This window comes from Atractosteus spatula, chromosome 5, assembly GCF_055471065.1.
Source record: "Atractosteus spatula isolate fAtrSpa1 chromosome 5, fAtrSpa1.hap1, whole genome shotgun sequence".
Classification (NCBI taxonomy): domain Eukaryota; kingdom Metazoa; phylum Chordata; class Actinopteri; order Semionotiformes; family Lepisosteidae; genus Atractosteus; species Atractosteus spatula.
The window spans coordinates 26,972,073-26,991,427 of record NC_142710.1 but is presented as its reverse complement, the minus strand read 5'-3'; the positions used below and the strand labels follow the sequence as shown (position 1 = coordinate 26,991,427).

Genomic DNA, 19,355 nt, shown 5'->3' with positions numbered 1-19,355 from the left:
TACTCAGACAGCTCGGGAATCAGATCAAGGGACTGTAATGCCAGTGTGTGATTTACCTCTCTGCGCTGCGGCAGTCCAGAATGAGGATGTAGTTAGGGTTGTGCAATGCTGGCTCTCCGGCCTCAGCATTCAGGAGGTTGTAGACCTGCTGTGCCGTGACGTACCCCCTCTCTACGGCCAGCCGCTCAGGTACCGCGGGGGTCAGTACCTCGCCAGGGCCTGGCAGGTGCACACAGGAAAAACAGAGTGACGTGGGAACAGCTGAACACCCCCGACACATAGATAATAAGTGCATGTTGAACCCCAAAGCAAAAAACACTGCACACACAGTATCTTGTATCCCTCTCCTGTACATCATATACAGCCTGCTGTTGATATTCATGTTTAAGGCTCATGTTAATTCAATGCAGGTGTGCTAGAAAACAACACATTGCCACTATGGATCAAGGATGCTCATTTTAATATAGTATAGTTTCACACTTTTCCTTCGGTGTGCTGTACTGTGCTGGGAGAGTAGGCTCCTTTCCAAATAAGCACACTAGAAACATATTTAGTAGAAACCACTTCCCTGACTACAGAGATAAGGAGATGAAGCATCTGTAGAAACACAGACAGACTACCTGGCTGCAGAGAGAAAGGCTGAGAGGGGGGCAGGGCAGGGTAGTGCTGGCTGTTTGCAGTACCGTTACACTCTCGGTAGGGTGCACTGTGTCGGGGTTCCCAAGTATTTCGGGGTTCAATTGAAGGTGCTGTCCGACACCTGCCCACTCTGAGGGCCGGAGAAATAATGGACTGAGTGAGAAAAGATTCACAGGACAGCACAAGACAATACATATTTTTCACAAGGTTGTATCCGTACTGTGTAACTACTGCGTAACAACATCTGCAGGCAATTTCATCATTCTAGTTAATAGAATAGAAGTGCACTCATCATCTACAGGTCATTGCTGGCACATGTTCATCTGAGTAATACATAACGTATATACAAATTCTCTGACATCAACCTCACTTCCTCCCAAAAGGTAATCATAACACCACCCCTACAAATAATGTTACAGTAACATTTGTATCTATGGTGGTGTATTGTGCTAGCAACATTCTTTACACTAGAGTAAAATAGCTAATTCCTAGCTGCCTCGTCTATAACATTGTGCTTTTATTTAAAAGAAGGAACCTTCCTGGTTTCATAAGAAACCTTCTTAAAGAAGTGGTGGGAATGAATGTGACGGCCTCTTACAATGGTTTCCCTTTCCATGCATTGTCTACTCCTTATATACATAACAAAGGTTACTAATGGGAGTCTATCTGGCCCATTAGATTCATTCAGTTACTTATCAATGGATTTGATCCCAGTAGCATCAGGAAGGATCCCTATCTAGGTTGCTACAATGCAACATATTCTTCATATGTCCCCTTAAAACCCCAGTCAGTAACCCTATCCCAAGCTTAAAGTTTTGAAGAGGACAGATTGGCAACCTTGGCCAGTTCACTGGCATTGCTCACCTGGAGGTCACGACGCCCATGTTTTCCAGCGCCCGGCATTCGTGGGCGCAGAGAGAGTCTCTTCCCCTTCCCAGCAGCTGAGAGAGGGGCCACAGTTAGGGGCCGCTCATCTTGGGCTCAGCAACACACACCGTGGGCTCTCCAACCAGGCAAACCCACTGAGACTGACTTCAATGTACCATCTTTTAAAGACAAAATGAGTAGTGAAACAATAAATCCCTTTGGTGGTAGTTGCCCCAGACTTGTGTTTTTTATAATCCTTTCTTCATAAATAAGCTGTTTCTTGTTCAATTTCCTCCCCTTGTAGCTGTTTGTTTGTGTCGGATGTGAGAGACACTTTTTTTTGCACCTCCCTGGCCCTTGTTTTTGTGTGTTACCATGGCGATGTGCCGTGGTGAAGTGCTCTAGACTTCTATAAAGAAGCTGGCTCCGACAGGTGGATGTAACAAGCTGGCACACGAGAGCGGCTGCGCCTGATGCCACGCCTGCCCCATGCAGCCATGCACCAGTCACCCGGCCTCCCTGCAGTGGGGACTACAGAGACATTTAAGAGTTTTTGCTCTGGTGCGAACTTTGCTCTTAAAGATGAAAACTGCAATGTATGGAAAACGTATACTGCTGTGTTTTCATTTATAAACTTTTACGGTTCCCTACAGAATATGCCTTTATGCTGAAAATCTAGAGGAAGGACAGGCTCTCCACTTCCATGCAGAAATTCCCTAAAGAGAGCAGAGTACCATTGTAGACTCCATAGTGCTGTTCAGCAGGATGTACATGGACTGAGTGTGCTGGCGACTGTGGTGAGAGAGTTAAAGAGAGGAAAGGAGGGGTGTGGAAATGGGGAGAGAGGTAGGGAGAAGGTGTGAAAAAGACACAGGGTGTAACAAAAAGAGAGAGAAAGAGCTAGAGAGATGGAGAGGGAGAGAGGGAGAAACTGATAGCACGCTCGTCTGAAGCCATGTCACTAACACCTGTCCCTGTCGCCGCACGAGTGCTGTATCTGGAAATAGACTTTGCAGTTAGAACTCTGTGCAGCACCTCCCGTAGACACACTGTATCCACCGAGTGCAGCTGTCCTGGAGGTGCTCACTGGAGCTCACAGCCCCTAGATGCAGAGAGGGCATCATGTTTGGTCAGCAATCTCATTTATTACATCTCCAGCAGAAGGAGCCTGCCATTTACTTTGGCAAAACAGGAAGAAGACGGATCGACTATTCAACCGGAGACCATGTCAGAGCAGTTAGGACCAGAGATCTCTCTATGCCACTGGCTCCCAATTTTACCACACCCTGCCATTAATACAGTGGCCATTTTGTGTGCATCCTTTTACTGGGATTCCAGGACTCCTATTCCAGAAACACATCAGAAACCCAAATTATCCTTAAATTTGGATCAAAACTGCCACCAGCTCTCAATGGTTGACTCATTTCTTTTCAGAACCCTTGCATACATGTACAGATTTAAGCTTTTCTTACCTCTCCCCCAGATTTCCATTTGCTGGACACTCTTTCTCACTTCCCATGTGCTCTGTCATTTGTTCTCCTGTGCTTTATGTCCTTGTACCTTTTATCTTTCTCCCTCACACCTGAAGAGTCTCTAAATCTGTAAACATTGCATTCTTTCTTTGTGTTTTTCAGTGTGGATTTAACCTTTACTTGTCAAATTACTATGACAATTTACCACTGTAAGCCTTTAAACTGTTAAACTTCCAGCCTCTCTCACTCTCACTCTCACCTCACCTCTCACCTATGATCTGAACCTCACAGTGCCTTCTTCCTCTCTTTCTTTCTTACCAAAAACCCAAACACATTGAAAATCTACCTCTACCATACATGTCAAAAGCTCACTCCCCATAATTTCTATCCCTTTATTTTATTCTGCTGATGCATATTTTTGCACATAACCTGTTACCTTTTTGTTGTTTTGCACATTGCCTGTTGTTGTTTTTTGCACATTGCCTGTTGCTGTTTTTTGCACATTGCCTGTTGCTGTTTTTGCACATCGTCTGTTGTTGTTTTTTGCACACTGCCTGTTGTCTCTGTCTTTCTTTTGTTACACAATTGTATTGTTGTTGTTGGTTTTTTTTTTCTCTTTGTACTACTTATGTCCGAGAGCTAGCTAAATAGCATTTCGTTATACCATATACCATGTATATGAGTGTAATGACAATAAACTTGAACTTGAACTTGAACTTTTAAAAAAGGCTTTTGTATCAAAATTGGTGCCGAACTTTTATTCATCTCACAGGTAGTCTTTTTATTCACTCCCCTTCTTGGTCTTTAAAAAACAATGGGCTAAATGTTCTATACATGACTCTGTATTTGTACCTGCAGCTTACTTTGCTGTTCAAACAAGAGTGGTGGTGATCAGCATTTTTTAGAATAATGTATGAAAAACATCACTGCTAAATAGCAGCCATGGAGATTAAGTGTGTCTGTGCATTGTATGGTTTGTAATAGTAGAAATACACTATTACATGTGCATTATATAGATAACCATGGGAATCATGTGGAACTTCATCAGATTACCTACTCCCAAATCACGTGGCAGCAGGTCTCTGTGACAGAAGCCTCTGGTGGGGTGTATGATACCAGTGTTTCCTAGGAAGTACTATACTGATGTCATAAAACCTAGGTGGAGGCAAATGCTCCAGACTACATTAATGGAAATACATACACGAAAGGTAGTTTTTTGCTTTCCTTTAGATCCAGCTTGATGAACACTAGCTTTGCAGACACAGATGAGACTAACTGCATTTTAATCCCTCGTTGAGAGTGGCTCCATACTGGTTGTGCTCTCAAGAAGAATGCAACTTTAAGTTTCTGTTTGGAAGAATGAGCAACAGTGGTTAACAGTAGAGTCAGTGTTGGGGGTCATCGCTGGCCCAGCTTGTATCAATTAATTTTAATTCCACTATCTCCTCGTGCCTTACGGTGTCAAAACTGTTACTTGTAAAAGTGTGGCTGTTTCCACTGTTTCAGGAAAATGTATAATGATAGGAAAGTGTAATCAGTTAAGAGCCATAAAGCACTGCAATGTCAATGTATACAACCCCTGTAAAGAAAGAAAATAAACTGTTTATTTTTACTCTAATTTGAAATCATTAAAGTTTTATTGCTGTTTCAGGTTCATACACAACATAAACAGCATCACACCACACAAGATAGATAGATAATACTTTATTAATCCCGTAGGGAAATTGATGTGTTACAGCAGTCCAGCCCAAGACAAGCAAAACAGACATCAGAATAGTTATAAAACAGAAGACAAACAAAATAAATAAAAATAAATAAATACATAGGTGTGTGCAAAATGTGCTGATCATAGTCGCTGTAAAAATAATAAAATATGTGCAAAATGTGCATAGGTTTATATAGACTGATTGTCCAAAAAGTACAATGGAGTAAACATGCTGTCCATAGAGGAGCAAATGAAGGGCTAACAGTCCTAGCCTAGGGCAGTGTTATACACCCTGACAGCCGCCGGGAGGAAAGACCTGCGGAAACGTTCCCTTGAACACCGTAGCTGGAGCAGTCTGTTATTAAATGTGCTCCGCTGCCCAGTAACAGTCCCATGAAACGGATGAGAGGTGTTGTTCATGATGGCTGTGAGCTTGTTCAGCATTCTCCTCTCAGCCACCACCTCCATGGGGTCAAGGCTCATCCCCAGCACAGTGCCAGCCTTCTTGATGAGTTTACACATGTGAAACTCATCAAGTTTAAACATAGTTTAAACTATGTAGTTTAAACATGTGAAACTACACTATTACAGATCATGTGTAATAGAAGCATATAAAACAAAATTTAATTAATTTAATTATTACTGAAATTAGTATAATGTTTATAGCTGCAATAATGTTAATTTAAGGATGTGTTTTTATAACATATGAAACGTAAAGCAGACTATTAGGAAAACGGATTTAATATGCAGCAGCAGAGGGATATTAATGTGATAAAATGCATTAGACCTCCAGTACACACAGAGTGGTCTCAGAGCTTCCATAGGAAATTATTATTTCAGAAGGAGGGGTATTTCACCGAAGGGGCGTGTGTACAGAGTCAGGATTAAAGTCCATTCAGTCTCATTGTACCAGCACACAGTATAACTAATTGAGATGTCTGCTGTCAGCTCTTCTCTGTGGCTACTGAGCTGCTTTCCACTGCTCTGCCCTGGTGGAAAGTCTGTCATATCGGAAAAAAACATCCCAAAACTTCCAAATTAAGGACAATGAAGACAGTTCCAGCAGAAACGCTGACTTTCCTGCTTCACTTCCTCGCTCTTTTTTCCTCTTCTGTATAGACAGGATTTGGAGAAGCTGAGCAGACTGAAGAGCATCCAATTCCGAGGTGCGTACAATAAATGGTGGGAGAGGGGAAAGACTGGGAGGATTTAAGGTATCAACTGTGGATGCAATTAGGACCTTTTATTGCCAAACAAGCCATGTCCTGGAAATGTTGATAAAGAGAGTTAGGGCAGCAGCCTGAAGGGACTGATAATATGGGCTAGATCTATTCGGGATGACCAGGTGGAAATAAGGATTTGGAACGCTTTTATAAATGAACGTCTTTCAGGTTGCACTGCCGGTTGTTGTATTTTTTACTTACTACTTAATGTCCCAAAATCAAAAGATAATATTTTAGGCTGGCAAAAGGACTCTTTACAAGCGTGTTGCATAGTTCTCTCACTAGGGCAGTGGAGGTTTAGGTTGAGGGGGGTGGTAAATGCTTTACAAAAGAGGAGGCCTGTTTGATTATTTGTTCCCATATGAGGGTGACAGCAGAGGCTGATCGATCTGGAAAATAAACACTCCCACTCTTGGCTCCTAACCACTGAGTTCAGAAGTTTCTGAGTCCTTTCGGGGTTTTTGAAAGAGTGTCCAAAACAAAATACAGTGTATGGCAGTAAGCTCAAAGCTACAATTAAAAATAGTGGATTATTTTCTATGGCTTAAAAAAACAATTAAAGATAAGAGATTGTGGCTGTGTTGCCCTGCAGCCCAGACGTGTGCAGTGGGTCATGGAGGTGAAGCCTTGGAGATGACAGACCCTGGTGCTCAGCTGTCTTCGAGACGGTGAGGTGGTGCTCCGACAGTCCTCGTGTTTCAGGGCAAGGAGCTCAGGATGGGCATTCGGCAAACCTTCACCTCCGCCTGGAGCAGCTGCAGTGCAGACAGGTGAGACGGGCGCTCCAGCGGCAGGCAGTCAGGGGCAACTCAGTACTATCAAGGAGCAAGTGTTGATGTGGTTTTATAAACAAGTGCATGAGGTGTGAAGGCAACAAGGAAAGAAAAGGAAAAGAAGAAACATGTAGATAATTGCAAAGCACTGTGTGGTTCTTTTTGAGAAAAGGAAGAGCATCCAAGGTGAGGATTAGTGATGTGATCCTTAGGCTAGGCTAGGGATGAACTAATTGTAACATCCCAAGGTTTGATGCAATTTAATTCCATGTCATTTATCGCTGCTAACTACACAAACATCCTGGCAGCTGTACCTGCACTTGTTTTTGCTGCATTATTGTATTTTGCTTTTATTTTTATTTTTTTGGTCATCTTTTTTTCTGGCACTGTTTCCTAAAGATTATACTCTGCCCAATTGTCTAATCTGTTTCTCCCTGATCCTTCCACAATTGGTGTTCAAAGCTGTGAAGCTTTGAGACTGAGCAAGCTGATGTCTGTGAGTCCTTGCTGTGTATTCTCCACAGGGCATTCTTCTGGCTGGAAGGGTTTATGCAGTATCTCCTAATTAGAGTGGCTGTGAGAGTTATTTTCCGGTCTGCATGCCTCTCAGTGCTTCCTGGGCTTGTGGAATACAGTTTGCATTATAAGTAAAAGTTCCAGTGTTATTCTTAAAAATGACTTGCAATTTAAATACATGCTATCAAGATTTTTAGTTCATTTAAAAAAATAAACGAATCAGTCATTAAGAATACTCACGCCACTACTATTCACTTTTGCTGTTTTAAAAACGTGTCACAATCCTAGTTATAATGTGCTACCTATGTGCAGCTGTGAAGACTTTCTGCACGTTGGCATTTTTCGAGTGCTGGAATTAATAATTGTTGGAACTATAATGTGTATGTAGTGCGGATAAACTACAGTCTCTCTCCTGGGCAGGTCTACCTGTTTCTGGAGAAAACCATGGCAGGTCACCATCCTCCAGAGACTCCTGGTGCCCCTGGTGCACTGTGGCGCCGTCCTGCTGGCTGTATTGGTCTACTCCCTGGGCAGCACACTGTATGACTTCCTGACCCGTCTCTTCATTTCTCAGTATCGCTACCCCTATCTGGCTCCTCTCGCACTGGCACAGGTAACAGTTCACAAGACAGACTAACAGATTTGGAGTATGAGGGGAGAGAGCAGAATAGTCCTGTCTGTGACTAGAGGCACTTTAAGTGCCTGTCTATGTTCGTGGATGAAGTCCTAACATATTTCTATGAATGGCACCGAAGCCTCTGTGTGTTTGTACCATTATTATTTATTATTCATATTATTGATGTTTGAACTCCTTGGCTCCTCCCCAGGTGCTGCTGACTCTGCTGTGCACTGTGGCCCTGCGGGCCCTGGGCTGTGTCACACTGCAGCCCTACTCCCTGCAGCTGGGCGAGAGGCTGCTGGTGCCCTCCATCTGTAGCAGTCTCCAGGCTGTGCTGGGGCTGTGGGCAGAGGCCAACGCCCCCTCCGACCTGTTCGTCTTCATGCTGCAGCTGCTGCCCCTGGCCTCCATAGGCTGGAGTCACGTCCTGGGTCTGACAAAGCCACCTTCCCCCCGCATCACTGCCCTGGTGACCGCTGTCACGCTCTCAGCGCTGATCAGCACAGGTATCCATAATGGCCACTCCTTGTAGGCCTTGTCACTCCCCCCCAGTCCCAGCCTCCACTGTGGAGGGACAGAGCTGTCAAAGAAAATCTCTCATTTTGTTGCTCTGTTTTGTAAGCTGTACAGTAGGATGTGTGTAGGTTTCAGGGCTTACGATAACCACACTCCTAAGACGTAGGTTTTTGATGAAAACTAGTGTGAGCAACAAGAGAGTATAATAAGGGTCTTACTTACAAATCTTTTTAGGATATATGATTTTAGCAAAAGAAAGCATATAGATTTTGGACATTGATTAAACATTTTTTTACATCAGTTCGATAGATCATGATTGGACCACACGTACTTGAGTGACTTCTTGATCACCTCATTAGAGAAAGACCTGACAGAACACTGGGAATGTGAGGATTTAACTTGTATGACAGACCTTGTGAAAATCAAGAAAGAAAAACATCAGCCATGATTAGCCTAGCTGATGACAAATGTTGATCAGCATAATTAAATGACCTTTGTCCTACCTATTCAATAAAATACAAATGTGCCTGCTACAGAAAAAATGTTCTTCATAACTTTTGTTAATATGTTGCAATTGTAAGAGAAAAATCTTCTTTCACTGCCCAGTATACAATCTGGTCATTAGCAGCTCAGCAGTTCTGCACCCCTGGCCTTTCCTGCTGTTTAAAGGGTCTGGTCACACTCACTGCTGTACTGTAGCTGTCTGTATGTCTGCACTGGCTCAGAACTCACTGCAAGCTTTTTCTTTCTTGGGTTTGTCTCTCCCTTATGGTGTAAATGTTTACTGTGGCACAGCAAATCAATACCAAGCACGTGGAAATACTGTGCAAGTTTACCACAGTAAACCTTTAAAGGAGTTCATCCACACAGAAACCAAAGGACAGGCAACAGCAGCAGCCAGACTAACCAGCTACAGAATATGCAATGTGATCACTAGATATTTATATAAAGACTGGTTATAGCTCAGGAAGTAGGAGTTCTATATTTATCTCTTGATGGAGAAGCAGCACAAATAACACATACTGTCTTTGCCTGCACCCTGCATAACAAACATTCAACTTAACAAAAAGATCAGGGTAATGACCCCTCTTCCTCTCTGTTTATCTGTGCTGAGAAACCATGTGGGACAGCCTGGAGCTTCAAAATTTGAATCAGTGTGAAGATTATGGAGCCAGCAGATATCCAAGTTAATGATTAGTTAGAAAGATGTGTATGGTGGCCAAGGAATTTTGTTTCATATCATTCATTAACCAAGTAACACAAATCCCTCTTAGTAGTGACACAGAATGCAGGAGATTGTGGCAGATTTGAGATTTTCAAACACATCTGCATAGGACTTTTTTTAAAGGAAATGCAGATGTAGGGAAGTGACATTTACTCATTAAAGGCATTTTTATCCAAAGGGAGCAATATATGGATCACCAACCTGGTGCTTCGGTGACACTTAGAACATAAGTAAGAAGAAAACCACAATGTGTGTTATGGTAGTATAGTGTAGATAAATATATGGAATTATATTTACGGAAATATATATTTATATTATATGATTAAATTATAACTGCGTCACCACTTATGGGGCAAAATGTAAGTACATTTGGGCATCCTCACTCCAGACTGTTTTCCTCTTGTAGTGTCCTAACCCATTCCCCTTTCCCTACAGGGATGCACGGATCGTTCACCTGGAAGCCACTGGTGTATCTCTATGCTCCTCTCAGCCTGCTGCTGCACAGCCTGTGCCTGAGCTGGCTGGCCAAGGTGGGTGAGCTGCAGGGACGGCACGCAGGCAGCCAGACCTCGCCCTTGGATCTCTACTTCACCCTTTCTGTCAACAGCAGCCTGCTGCTGGGCTTCCTGTGCCTGCTGCTGCCCAATGCTGGCCAAGCCTTTAGTCGAGGCAGCTGGCACAGTCTGATCTTCCTGGGGTACCTGCTGGCTATGACAGTCCTGGGATCACTGCAGCACCTCCTCTTAGCTCTTGCCACACTGTACAGCTCCCCACTTGCTGCCGCCCTCCTGCACACCACCAAAGACTTGGCTCTGTTATTCTATAGCCTGCTACAGTTTTGAAGCCTGGGAATAAAAGCAGAATATGGTTGAAACCAACATATTTTATTAGCATATTTTTCACCATTTGAAGAATGTTGAATTTTCAATTGCAGTAAAAGTGTTAAAAAAGAATGAATGCAAATCTCTACATCACCCGTCATGTAGACTCAAACACTATGTAACGAAGTTATCTATTAAATGCAGTCTTTACATACCACACCTGAAGAATGTCTCTTTTCTTTTCAGCGTGAAATACAGATTTCATTCTTCATTGTATATTAAAATGCGTGAATACAAATACAGACACTACAAATTATAATGCAATTCATTTCACAGATTTTATTGAAAAAATATATACAGTATACATATTCTTTAAACCTCCTGTTGAAATTACAATCCTTGGCTGCGGCACAATTGTCATTTTTGTTATTTGTAGCTCACAAAGGGCTTTTCAATGTTGTCCTAATGACAGAAAGGGATCTAAGGGTATCAGTATCCTTAGCTGAGAGGAATAAGAGGGGAAAGAGAGGATCACAGCATAGATCTGCCTCGCCACTCCTCCACACAGATAAACAGTAAAGGCCTGTCCTGAGATGTGGCCCAAGCAGTGTAGTTAAGCTCTCGTTTTCATAGGTGGATGTAATCTAATAAGAAAGAAATCTGGTGACTCAGGGTTGGTTTGTTGAGGTGAAAGCTGCTTTAGGTGAGGTCTGTGTTTGAGAAAATGGAACACTATTTCAGACAAACAATGTGTCAGGTAGGGATTGTGCTGGATGAACTTGTCAGGTGTGATCAGTGTTGGGGGGCAGGTGTATCCCCATGCTCTGGAGAAGATTAGATGCAGGCCCGGCCAGTCCAGCCTGTGAGCTGAGGGACTCCAACAGGTTTGTCACGAGGTTAAGATCCACATCCAGTGGTACTGTGTCCTCCTCAGTTTGGCAGCTACTACTGTTGGCACCAGCTGGGGAGCCTTTGGCAGGGTCTGTGGTGCTGCCACCCTGATGGACAGAAGAACAGAGAGAGTGAGACAATGCATACCAGAACTCAACTGAAATTACCATTATCTACTCTGAAGTATAAAAGCGAAAAATATTTCATTAGTCTCACTAATTTGAGTAGAAGAGAGCCTATTTGCACTTCACAATATTGTACTGAAAAATATGGCAACCAAAAACACATTGTTAATTAGAAAACACGCCTAAGAAGTATTAAATCAAACTATATAATTGCTGGACCTGTATACTCCAATTCAAATGTCATCCCAGGCAAAATGACCTGTACAGATGTATCTATTCCACTGATGAGACACAGAAATCTGCTGAACAGCGTGCAGGATATCTGTCATTAAATCACAATAAACAAGAGACAGAGCTGATACAGAGGTCAGGCAAGTGCAAGAACACTTCTACATATATAAAAGGTGCACCTAACACTTAACTATGCAGGGACTCACCGCATGGTTTGCCTGAGTGAAGCTGTGCCCGATGTGTGTCCCTGCCAGCTCCTGGTCCATCTGCTCCATGTACCTTCTCAGGATGCCCAGGGGCCTCGCCCCCCCTCCCGCTGCTCCTTCACCTGGAAGCCCATCTTCTTTAGGCTCCTCATCATCTTCACTATCAAACTTTTCATCTATATCACTGTCCTCAAGGTCATCGGAGTCGAGCTCCTCTTCACCAGCACTCCCTATGGGGAGAAGAGAACATTAAACTTGTTCATTCAATCTGCTATTATTATTGAATAAATATCTGCTATAGTTAAAGACCATTTAACACTACTGTATATACTTAAATGACCCAGAAAATACAGAATAATACCAATAAGTCTTTCCAAAGCACTGGCCATGGAGTTTGCATCAAATTTGAAAGGTGGATCAGAGTGGGACCTGGAACATAAGGACATAAGGACAGGAACAGTTACAGTACGCTGAGTGAGACAGATGTACAAGATACATGCAAACACAGATGTATGATAAAATGCTATGAGTTTTTACAATAAGAAAAAAGAGAAGGAGCAAAGTTTTGCTGGACTAGTCTGGTGCTGATGGCTATATTTAATCAGGTCACTCTTCTGTACCATTCTCTGCTGCAGAGCCCTGTAAACTCTGACTGGTTCAGTTTTGCTCACCAGGGCAGCTCAGCCCCCTCATGCGTGGACACCTTGTTGATGAAGGCCTTCATGCTCTTGGTCACCGCGACTAGGCTATAGTCTGCCTCTTCCTTCCTCCCGGACTCCTGCTGCCCCCCTGCCACCTGGTTGGGATCCAAGCAACCTGCAGCATGGCCTGCTGTCTCCTCTAGCAGCCGGTCAAGCTGCTCCGGGGAGATTTCCATCCAGCTGTCACCTGTCAACACGGAAGCACCAAAGTCCTTTAACAGAGGAGTATTCGTTTCACTCCGGGCTCTATCACAAGCACTCTTCTATGAATGAAACTGTAATGGTTTTGTTTCGGTTTGAGATGCCATGTAAGATTTTTTTTTTTTATAAACAGAATTTTGAAAAACACAAATAAGAATAATTTTCGTACTGGAGCATGATGCTCCAAAATGCCACCAGACTTACTGTCCTCGGGAGGCAGATGGCTCTCCTGCTCTCTCAGTTCTTCCAAGTTATACTGGCAGCTTCTCAGGACCTGCAGCACCTGCTCCCCTGAAGACAGCTCTGTGGAGCTGCTCGCAAACAAACACACAATAAATCCATCAGCTGTGACTTTTTCAGTGCCTTTTCATTATGGTGTGCTCGCGGATCACTTCACACAATCTTGTCAGGATTCAATAATGTCAAAATTGCCCACTTTGTACGAAAGTCAAGCACCACTTATGACATTAATCAGATAAATTAGAACCACAAACTCAAGTACACTATGAAGGGAGTGGGAAATTCACCTTTGTGGGATGGTAACCGACTGTTTAAAGAAGCTCTCCGCTTTGGTCATCAGCTCCCTGTACATTGCAGAGCCCTCCAACTCTCCCTGACACACAGAACACCCCATCACAAAGAAGGAGAACAGAGGGGACAGGCATGAGTCAGGTGCTCCGTAAAACAAGGAACACACCTAATTCAACCCTTTATGACCTGCTGGGACTTAAAAGTCCCACCAGCAGACTAAAATCCACTCTGAACCTGAATCCGAGCTTCTGGCCTGGCACGACTGTGTATTAATGTCTCAAGGCAGATGCTGGACACAGACAGACTTCAAAAGAGCCATACTGTATGTGAATTGAGTGCCATTAAAAAATTTGAATCTCAGCCACATACAAGGTGCATCCTCTGCAAATTTTTCCTTTACGTGAAAAAAAAAAAAAGAGTTTCACCAGACACTGGAGTTATTTTTGTATCTGACTTGCCATCCTTGCAAAAAAAGTATAACACTGCTGTGTCCAATGAAAAAATCTATGCAAACCCTGTATAAAACAATCAACACAACCGACGAACATCAGAATAGTTAACAAGGGTACATTTAATATATTTGCAGAGAAACCTGTTTGAAATCCTGCTGTCTGGAAATATTATTTTTCTATCAATAAAGCATTCCTGCAACATATGAACACTTCTTTTTTTTACACAAACGTATTAAAAAAAATCAAACTACTTTGAAAAAGTTGTTCTTTTTCAGGCTGTCGAGGAATGCTCTCCAAAGAGGGTTAGAAGTCACGGGGGTGTCTGATCCTGGCGATGGCTGCCTGCACTTGGAGCACAGAATCTCGAAGCCATGGGCCTGCAAAGTACGAAAACCAGAGCATCACCGCTACACCTTTGGGGCTTCAAGCGTGAAATAAAATTTCAACGTTCTGGCACTAAATATTGGTATTATGTGAATATTCGAACATGTTCCCACCTCAAGCAACGTACCATGGGAACATCATTAAATCTTATCTCCCTTTGTTTTATGGGGAAGCGCATTGCTGCTACCAAGGAAAAAAAAATTCTGAGTTATCACTTAAGTACGAGATCGCAAATTAGCTCATAATTATGAGACAGTAACGATTATTTCAGTGTATGAATAACCTGTTACAATGTGCAATGACAGTACCTAAAAACTATCGATAGCTTTGCTGGGACTGTGGGTCTAGTACAACCTACAACATGGCAAAATGCACACAGACTGACTTTCCCCTGGGGTTTATTCAGAATGAAACATTACAGTTTGTACCTCATGTATACACAGTTCCATGAGGACACCCATACACATCCTCAAACAACAACAAGTGTGCCCTGGAATGGATTCAACTGCTTAAAACTGAGTGTCAGATAATGATAATAATGTAGGTATTGTATTACAATTGTGCTAATGCATAATGATCACATATAGTACACGAGAATGCACTATCTTGTAATTAGCACAGCGTTGCACATTGTCAGAAAACCCTATCGATAGCTTGGGTGGATAACAGGTTGTTCTCACAGTGAAATGATCGTTGCCGTCTCGTAATTATGAGATAAACTCTTGAGACAAACTTTTTTTTCCTTGATGGAAGCAATGTGCTTCCCTAGTTTTATACTACATGAGCATCTTTATTTTGTGTCACACGTTGCATCTTGTTTTATTAGAAAATTTAAAAAAACAAAGGCTTCTAGATGCACCTAGGGCGAAACAATGAAATGTGGTACATTAGAGCCAGTGCTGCAGCTCCTACCAGCTTCATGCCCAGCTCACGGGCGTGGTACTGAGGGTGTGAGCGGGGGGGCAAGGCGAAGCCGCTGCGGCGGTCGGGAGTGAAACGCTGCTGCTCCAGCTGGGCATACAGACACCGTGTGAATGTCACCTGCAACACACGCAGACAGCACACTGCACTCACTGCTGCTGGGGCACAGACTGACATATTAACAAGCCATTGACAAAGACGAGGAGAGATGCAATGGTAGAATGAATATGTTGGATAACATGCATACAGCAACGTAAAAAAACAATGCAAAGGGCACATCCACATATCAACCCCAGTGACAGAATTGCCAGACTGCGTGAGCATGATCAACGATGTGGGCATTACCGAGGTCAAGACGCATGGATCTGGAGGGAAGATTTGGAAAGTCCGACAGGCACACAGGTCCAGAGGGTCTCTTAGGTAAAATGCGGTCACTGCCGGGGCCACAAGATCTGGACGCCGTGCCAGCACAGACGCGATGGCGGCCGGCACAACACAGTGAGCACGGTGCAGGTTGGCCTGAATCCTTCCTGGGTACCTGGGACACACAAAACAAACACCAGCCCGGTCAGAAACACTGGCAACCCACTGAAGCTCTAGGTTCTGGTTCAAACCAGCAGCTGATTTCATTTTAAGTCTTAATGAATTTCACTTTAGTTTAAACACACACACACTTCACACATAAGGGTTATGAATACTCTGGGGGCACTCTTAATGTATGTAATGTAAGACACTCCCCCCAGGAACAATTTGAGAAGTGAGAAAAATCCAAAACTGGGCACTACTGAAATAGCAGAATTATAGATTGTACTCTTAAAACCTGTTCCTAACAGTGTGATAATACTCTACCTGTGCGCTATGCCCAATCTACCATTCAATGACAATTGGAGGTGTCTCAGTGTTTATTTAGGAACACTTATTCAGATCACAACAAGCCTTGTCTCTTTTTATTAGGCAAGAACATTTACAGTTTACCTATCTGAACAGACTGTTCAGCTAATCTAGTGGGAAGATTATTTGGGTAACAATGCTCAAGGCTATCAGACTGCAAATAAATAACTTCCTGTTCTTTTGCTCCACCTGCTGACAAAACAACAAAGTGTATTCTTTTTCCCGCAGAAGTACTGTACAAGATGATGTTGGGGAAATAGTTGTGCATGTATGTTTTACTTTTCTACTTTACCAGAATATCTATCAGGACAGCTGCTTGCAGTTCAGACAACCTGAAAAAACTGCTCTTAAATTAGAATCTTATTTAATCAATAATAATAAGAACCGTTGTTATTAAGATACTGATTAATATTAATATAATGATTGATTATATATTATTATCATAATATTGTTATTATTATGAATGAAGTGAAAAAGGTAATTAAGAATTGTAAATGTTACAGCACAAAGGACCCATCAGGTCCTCTACCCTCATTACCCCTTCACTCTCTTGGCCACAGCAGTGCGGGTGGGTTGGGCGGCCAGACAGGTCTCAGGCTGTGAGGATAGGAGGGCCAGCGCCTGGGGCAAGGTGGGTGTGGCATCAGGGGGCCACCCCTCCTCCCCGGGGTCCTGGGGTGCAGGGATGATGTGTAGTTCACCCCGGTACAGAAATACCTGCAGAGACAGAGTGCACAAGGCATCAGTCTGCTCAGCCTCTCCTGATAAATAAATAAAACATAGGATGGGAAAAATTATACCGTGAACCATGCTGTCCTTTTAACAGAAAAGCATTTTTTGAGTTCTGAATGTTTAATTTACTTTATAAAATGTGAGAGGACAGTAGGTTGAGACCATGATGACAGCACTTGACTGAACTACATTCCCCAGAAAGCTGTGAGGATTGACCAGCAATCCTCTGTCACCTGACAAATTAGTTTAAGACAGTTTAAAAATCTGGAAACTGAAGCTTTAAAGGTCTGGAGACAAAAAAGGGTGTTTAAGACAGACTTCGAAGTACAAACTGTTCTATGATTTTCTGTGATTTGATGCACTGTAAAACGTTAACACTTATGCAAAGTTAACATACATTTTTACTGAGTCTGTCAAATGTTACAATGCTTTCCCTGTTGCAAAGAACCTGACTGCCAAAAGGGACAAGTTCTCACTCTGTTTTCACTGCTCTCTGGATTCAGCCATCGGGGAAGGTGCTCAGCTGCTTCTATCAGCAAGAATTCCCCATCATTGTCCTCAATCCTGCAAACCAACACAATCACACGATGGCAACAGGGTCTTCTCTATAGAGACAGGGAAGGAGGAATATCTTAATTTCCTTCAACGTAACATAAGTATTAGTTACTTGCATTTATACAGTATTTTTCATTTTGAAGGATTCCAAAGTCCTTTGTAGATGATGAAGTACTTCTTCCAGCATATGAAGTGCATCATCCTTTTAGGAGATACTCATAAGTCACTTATGAGTCACTTCATACAAAGATAAGGCAAAGAAGCCAGGAAATAAAGTAGAGAGACTGAGAAAGAAAAGGGCTAAAATGGCATTTTTCCAAAACTCAGTGCGCCCCTACTCTTATGAATAGCATCCTGGAATCTTTAAACAGGCTGGACCCTCAGGAAATACATCTCTGGAAAGATGGAAAACTTGAAACAAAAAAGAAGACTGAAAACTAATATCAGATAACCTCAGCTACAACATGGCTGTACAAACTTACCTGGCAGCCAGGTGAGGGAAGGTTCGGGTGATCTCCTGTATAAGATACACAATGAACCATTCATCTTCCACGTTGTCCCCAAATTGTGTGGAACCCCCAATGTGAGCAGGAACACCAGCTGCAAGGCAGAATGATACGTTTAATATGATATGATACGCTTAATAAAACAGTCAAAATGAAACGCATAGGTAATGCAGGTTGTATTATATTTACATTAACATTTCACTTGAGAGAGCTGAACTGCATGAAAACAGAATACAATACGATACATGTTCGATTGCCTACCACAATGGTGTTAATTTGCTTACCTTTTTCGGGAACATATTTGATGTTAAAAGGTTGGTTTTGCCAGATGTACTGCACTAGCAGAGGCGCAAACTGCACCAGAATCCTCTCTACATCCTGCTGCAGAAGCTGCTGAGTGGCTTGGGGATCACAAGCATTGGGCTGGACCAGAAACAGGCGGTACTGCACCATGTCCTCGGCAACAGGGGGTCTTTTCAGCACATCCATTGTGCCCTTGTACAGTACGTCTGCTGTCCACACAGGGAGACAACACCAGACTGAAATAATGCTCTCATCACGCTCATTTTAGATAGTGTGCACTCGAAGCTCTTCGACATATTTAATGAAAACCAAGATTATAAATGTAAAAAATCTTTCCTTTTTTGAGTATATCAGCACTGGCAAAAGAGGAATTAAACTCCGTAGTGTATGTACTGTATACAGCTGTTGTACTGTTTAATTTGTATTACATATTGAGAGGATGTTCTTCCTTAAACATCTGTAGCATCAAGCTAGCCTTTATCGACAGTACTGATGGAGACCCAGCAGAAACATGAACATATTAAATCAAATACATAAAAGAAGGTTCCGAAACATGGCTCAAACACGATTCGATTATGGTTTCCTTGAGGTAAGAAAAATATAACGAGAATAACTCAAGAAAGCCATTATTTCTGATGACTGAAACAATGCAACCAGGTTTTCAGAAAATATGTTTTTCAAAAATATCATCAAGCAGTTAAGATTAACATCCTCTTGTACGATGCACACATTTTTAGGAAAACGCACTCAATACATTTTTCGTATCAAGGCAAACAGATTAATGGAAGTGAGCTAAATGTCTTAATTTGAGCTACTCACTGAATATTACATTAAGCTACAAAAGTAGCTTTAATCATATGATTAAAACATATTAATATAACTCCAGTTAGCCATATCAGTATTGAAAAGTAAAAACGTGCAGTACTCTGACGTTCATTGAAAAGGCCACTGTATAAAACAAACATTCTTACTCTTTGTCTCCAGGGGGTATACCTTTCATCCAAAATAATTACAGACAGGAACAAGTTAACCTATATGCACTCCACACATTTAAAAATTGTATACAGGCAATTCAAGAAAGCACACTGTCAGCCTTGACGCACCCATGACGACACAGGTCATTCCCTCAGTTTCTTGTTCCCGGAAAAGCACGGTCATAATGAACCGACTAGGAAACAAACATTTTTGAAACAATAGTTCCAACTGTATTAATTTTCTCTGATAGACAGTTAGAGGTATTATAAAATTAAGAGTTTAGCTGATATATTTATTCTACTCATTTACAGTATATGGGCGCATTGTGCTCTTTGAAACAGAGGCATGTGAGATAAATACTACATTTCCCAGAG

At 42.4% G+C, this 19,355-nt stretch overlaps 2 protein-coding genes across 6 annotated transcripts; one reads left to right on the top strand and one right to left on the bottom strand.

Annotated features, from left to right (window-relative positions):
- The first annotated feature begins 5,639 nt into the window (after positions 1-5,639).
- LOC148834826 (solute carrier family 35 member D3) lies at positions 5,640-11,288 on the top strand. Its single transcript, XM_088916018.1, has 5 exons — positions 5,640-5,849; positions 6,499-6,676; positions 7,616-7,808; positions 8,023-8,320; positions 9,991-11,288. Exons 2-5 carry the CDS (start codon positions 6,624-6,626, stop codon positions 10,395-10,397), a joined length of 951 nt encoding a protein of 316 aa, XP_088772144.1. The 5' UTR covers positions 5,640-5,849; positions 6,499-6,623; the 3' UTR covers positions 10,398-11,288.
- ecd (ecdysoneless homolog (Drosophila)) lies at positions 10,697-19,134 on the bottom strand. 5 transcript variants are annotated; one of them, XM_088916014.1, is made up of 14 exons: positions 19,000-19,134; positions 17,988-18,212; positions 17,680-17,797; positions 17,119-17,206; positions 16,449-16,627; positions 15,365-15,557; positions 15,011-15,139; positions 13,966-14,091; positions 13,259-13,344; positions 12,936-13,042; positions 12,501-12,717; positions 12,191-12,258; positions 11,830-12,059; positions 10,697-11,374 (listed from the first exon to the last, which is right to left on the bottom strand). In XM_088916014.1, the coding sequence occupies exons 1-14, from the start codon at positions 19,004-19,006 to the stop codon at positions 11,159-11,161; spliced, it is 1,989 nt and encodes a 662-aa protein (XP_088772140.1). In that variant the 5' UTR covers positions 19,007-19,134; the 3' UTR covers positions 10,697-11,158. The 5 variants fall into 5 exon arrangements, with proteins under 5 accessions (XP_088772140.1, XP_088772141.1, XP_088772142.1 ...); XM_088916015.1 differs by having other exon boundaries at positions 17,988-18,215; positions 18,978-19,126; XM_088916016.1 differs by having other exon boundaries at positions 18,978-19,126.
- Between the last annotated feature and the right edge of the window lie 221 nt (positions 19,135-19,355).

Coding starts and splice junctions, on each gene's coding strand:
- LOC148834826 (XM_088916018.1), top strand. CDS start 6,624: ATGGGCATTCGGCAAACCTTCACCTCCGCCTGGAGCAGCTGCAGTGCA. Junction 6,677..7,615: donor AGCAGCTGCAGTGCAGACAG/GTGAGACGGGCG, acceptor TCTCCTGGGCAG/GTCTACCTGTTTCTGGAGAA. Junction 8,321..9,990: donor CTCAGCGCTGATCAGCACAG/GTATCCATAATG, acceptor CTTTCCCTACAG/GGATGCACGGATCGTTCACC.
- ecd (XM_088916013.1), bottom strand. Junction 14,092..15,010: donor GTGAGCTGGGCATGAAGCTG/GTAGGAGCTGCA, acceptor CGTACTTTGCAG/GCCCATGGCTTCGAGATTCT. Junction 13,043..13,258: donor TCGGTTACCATCCCACAAAG/GTGAATTTCCCA, acceptor GTTTGCGAGCAG/CTCCACAGAGCTGTCTTCAG.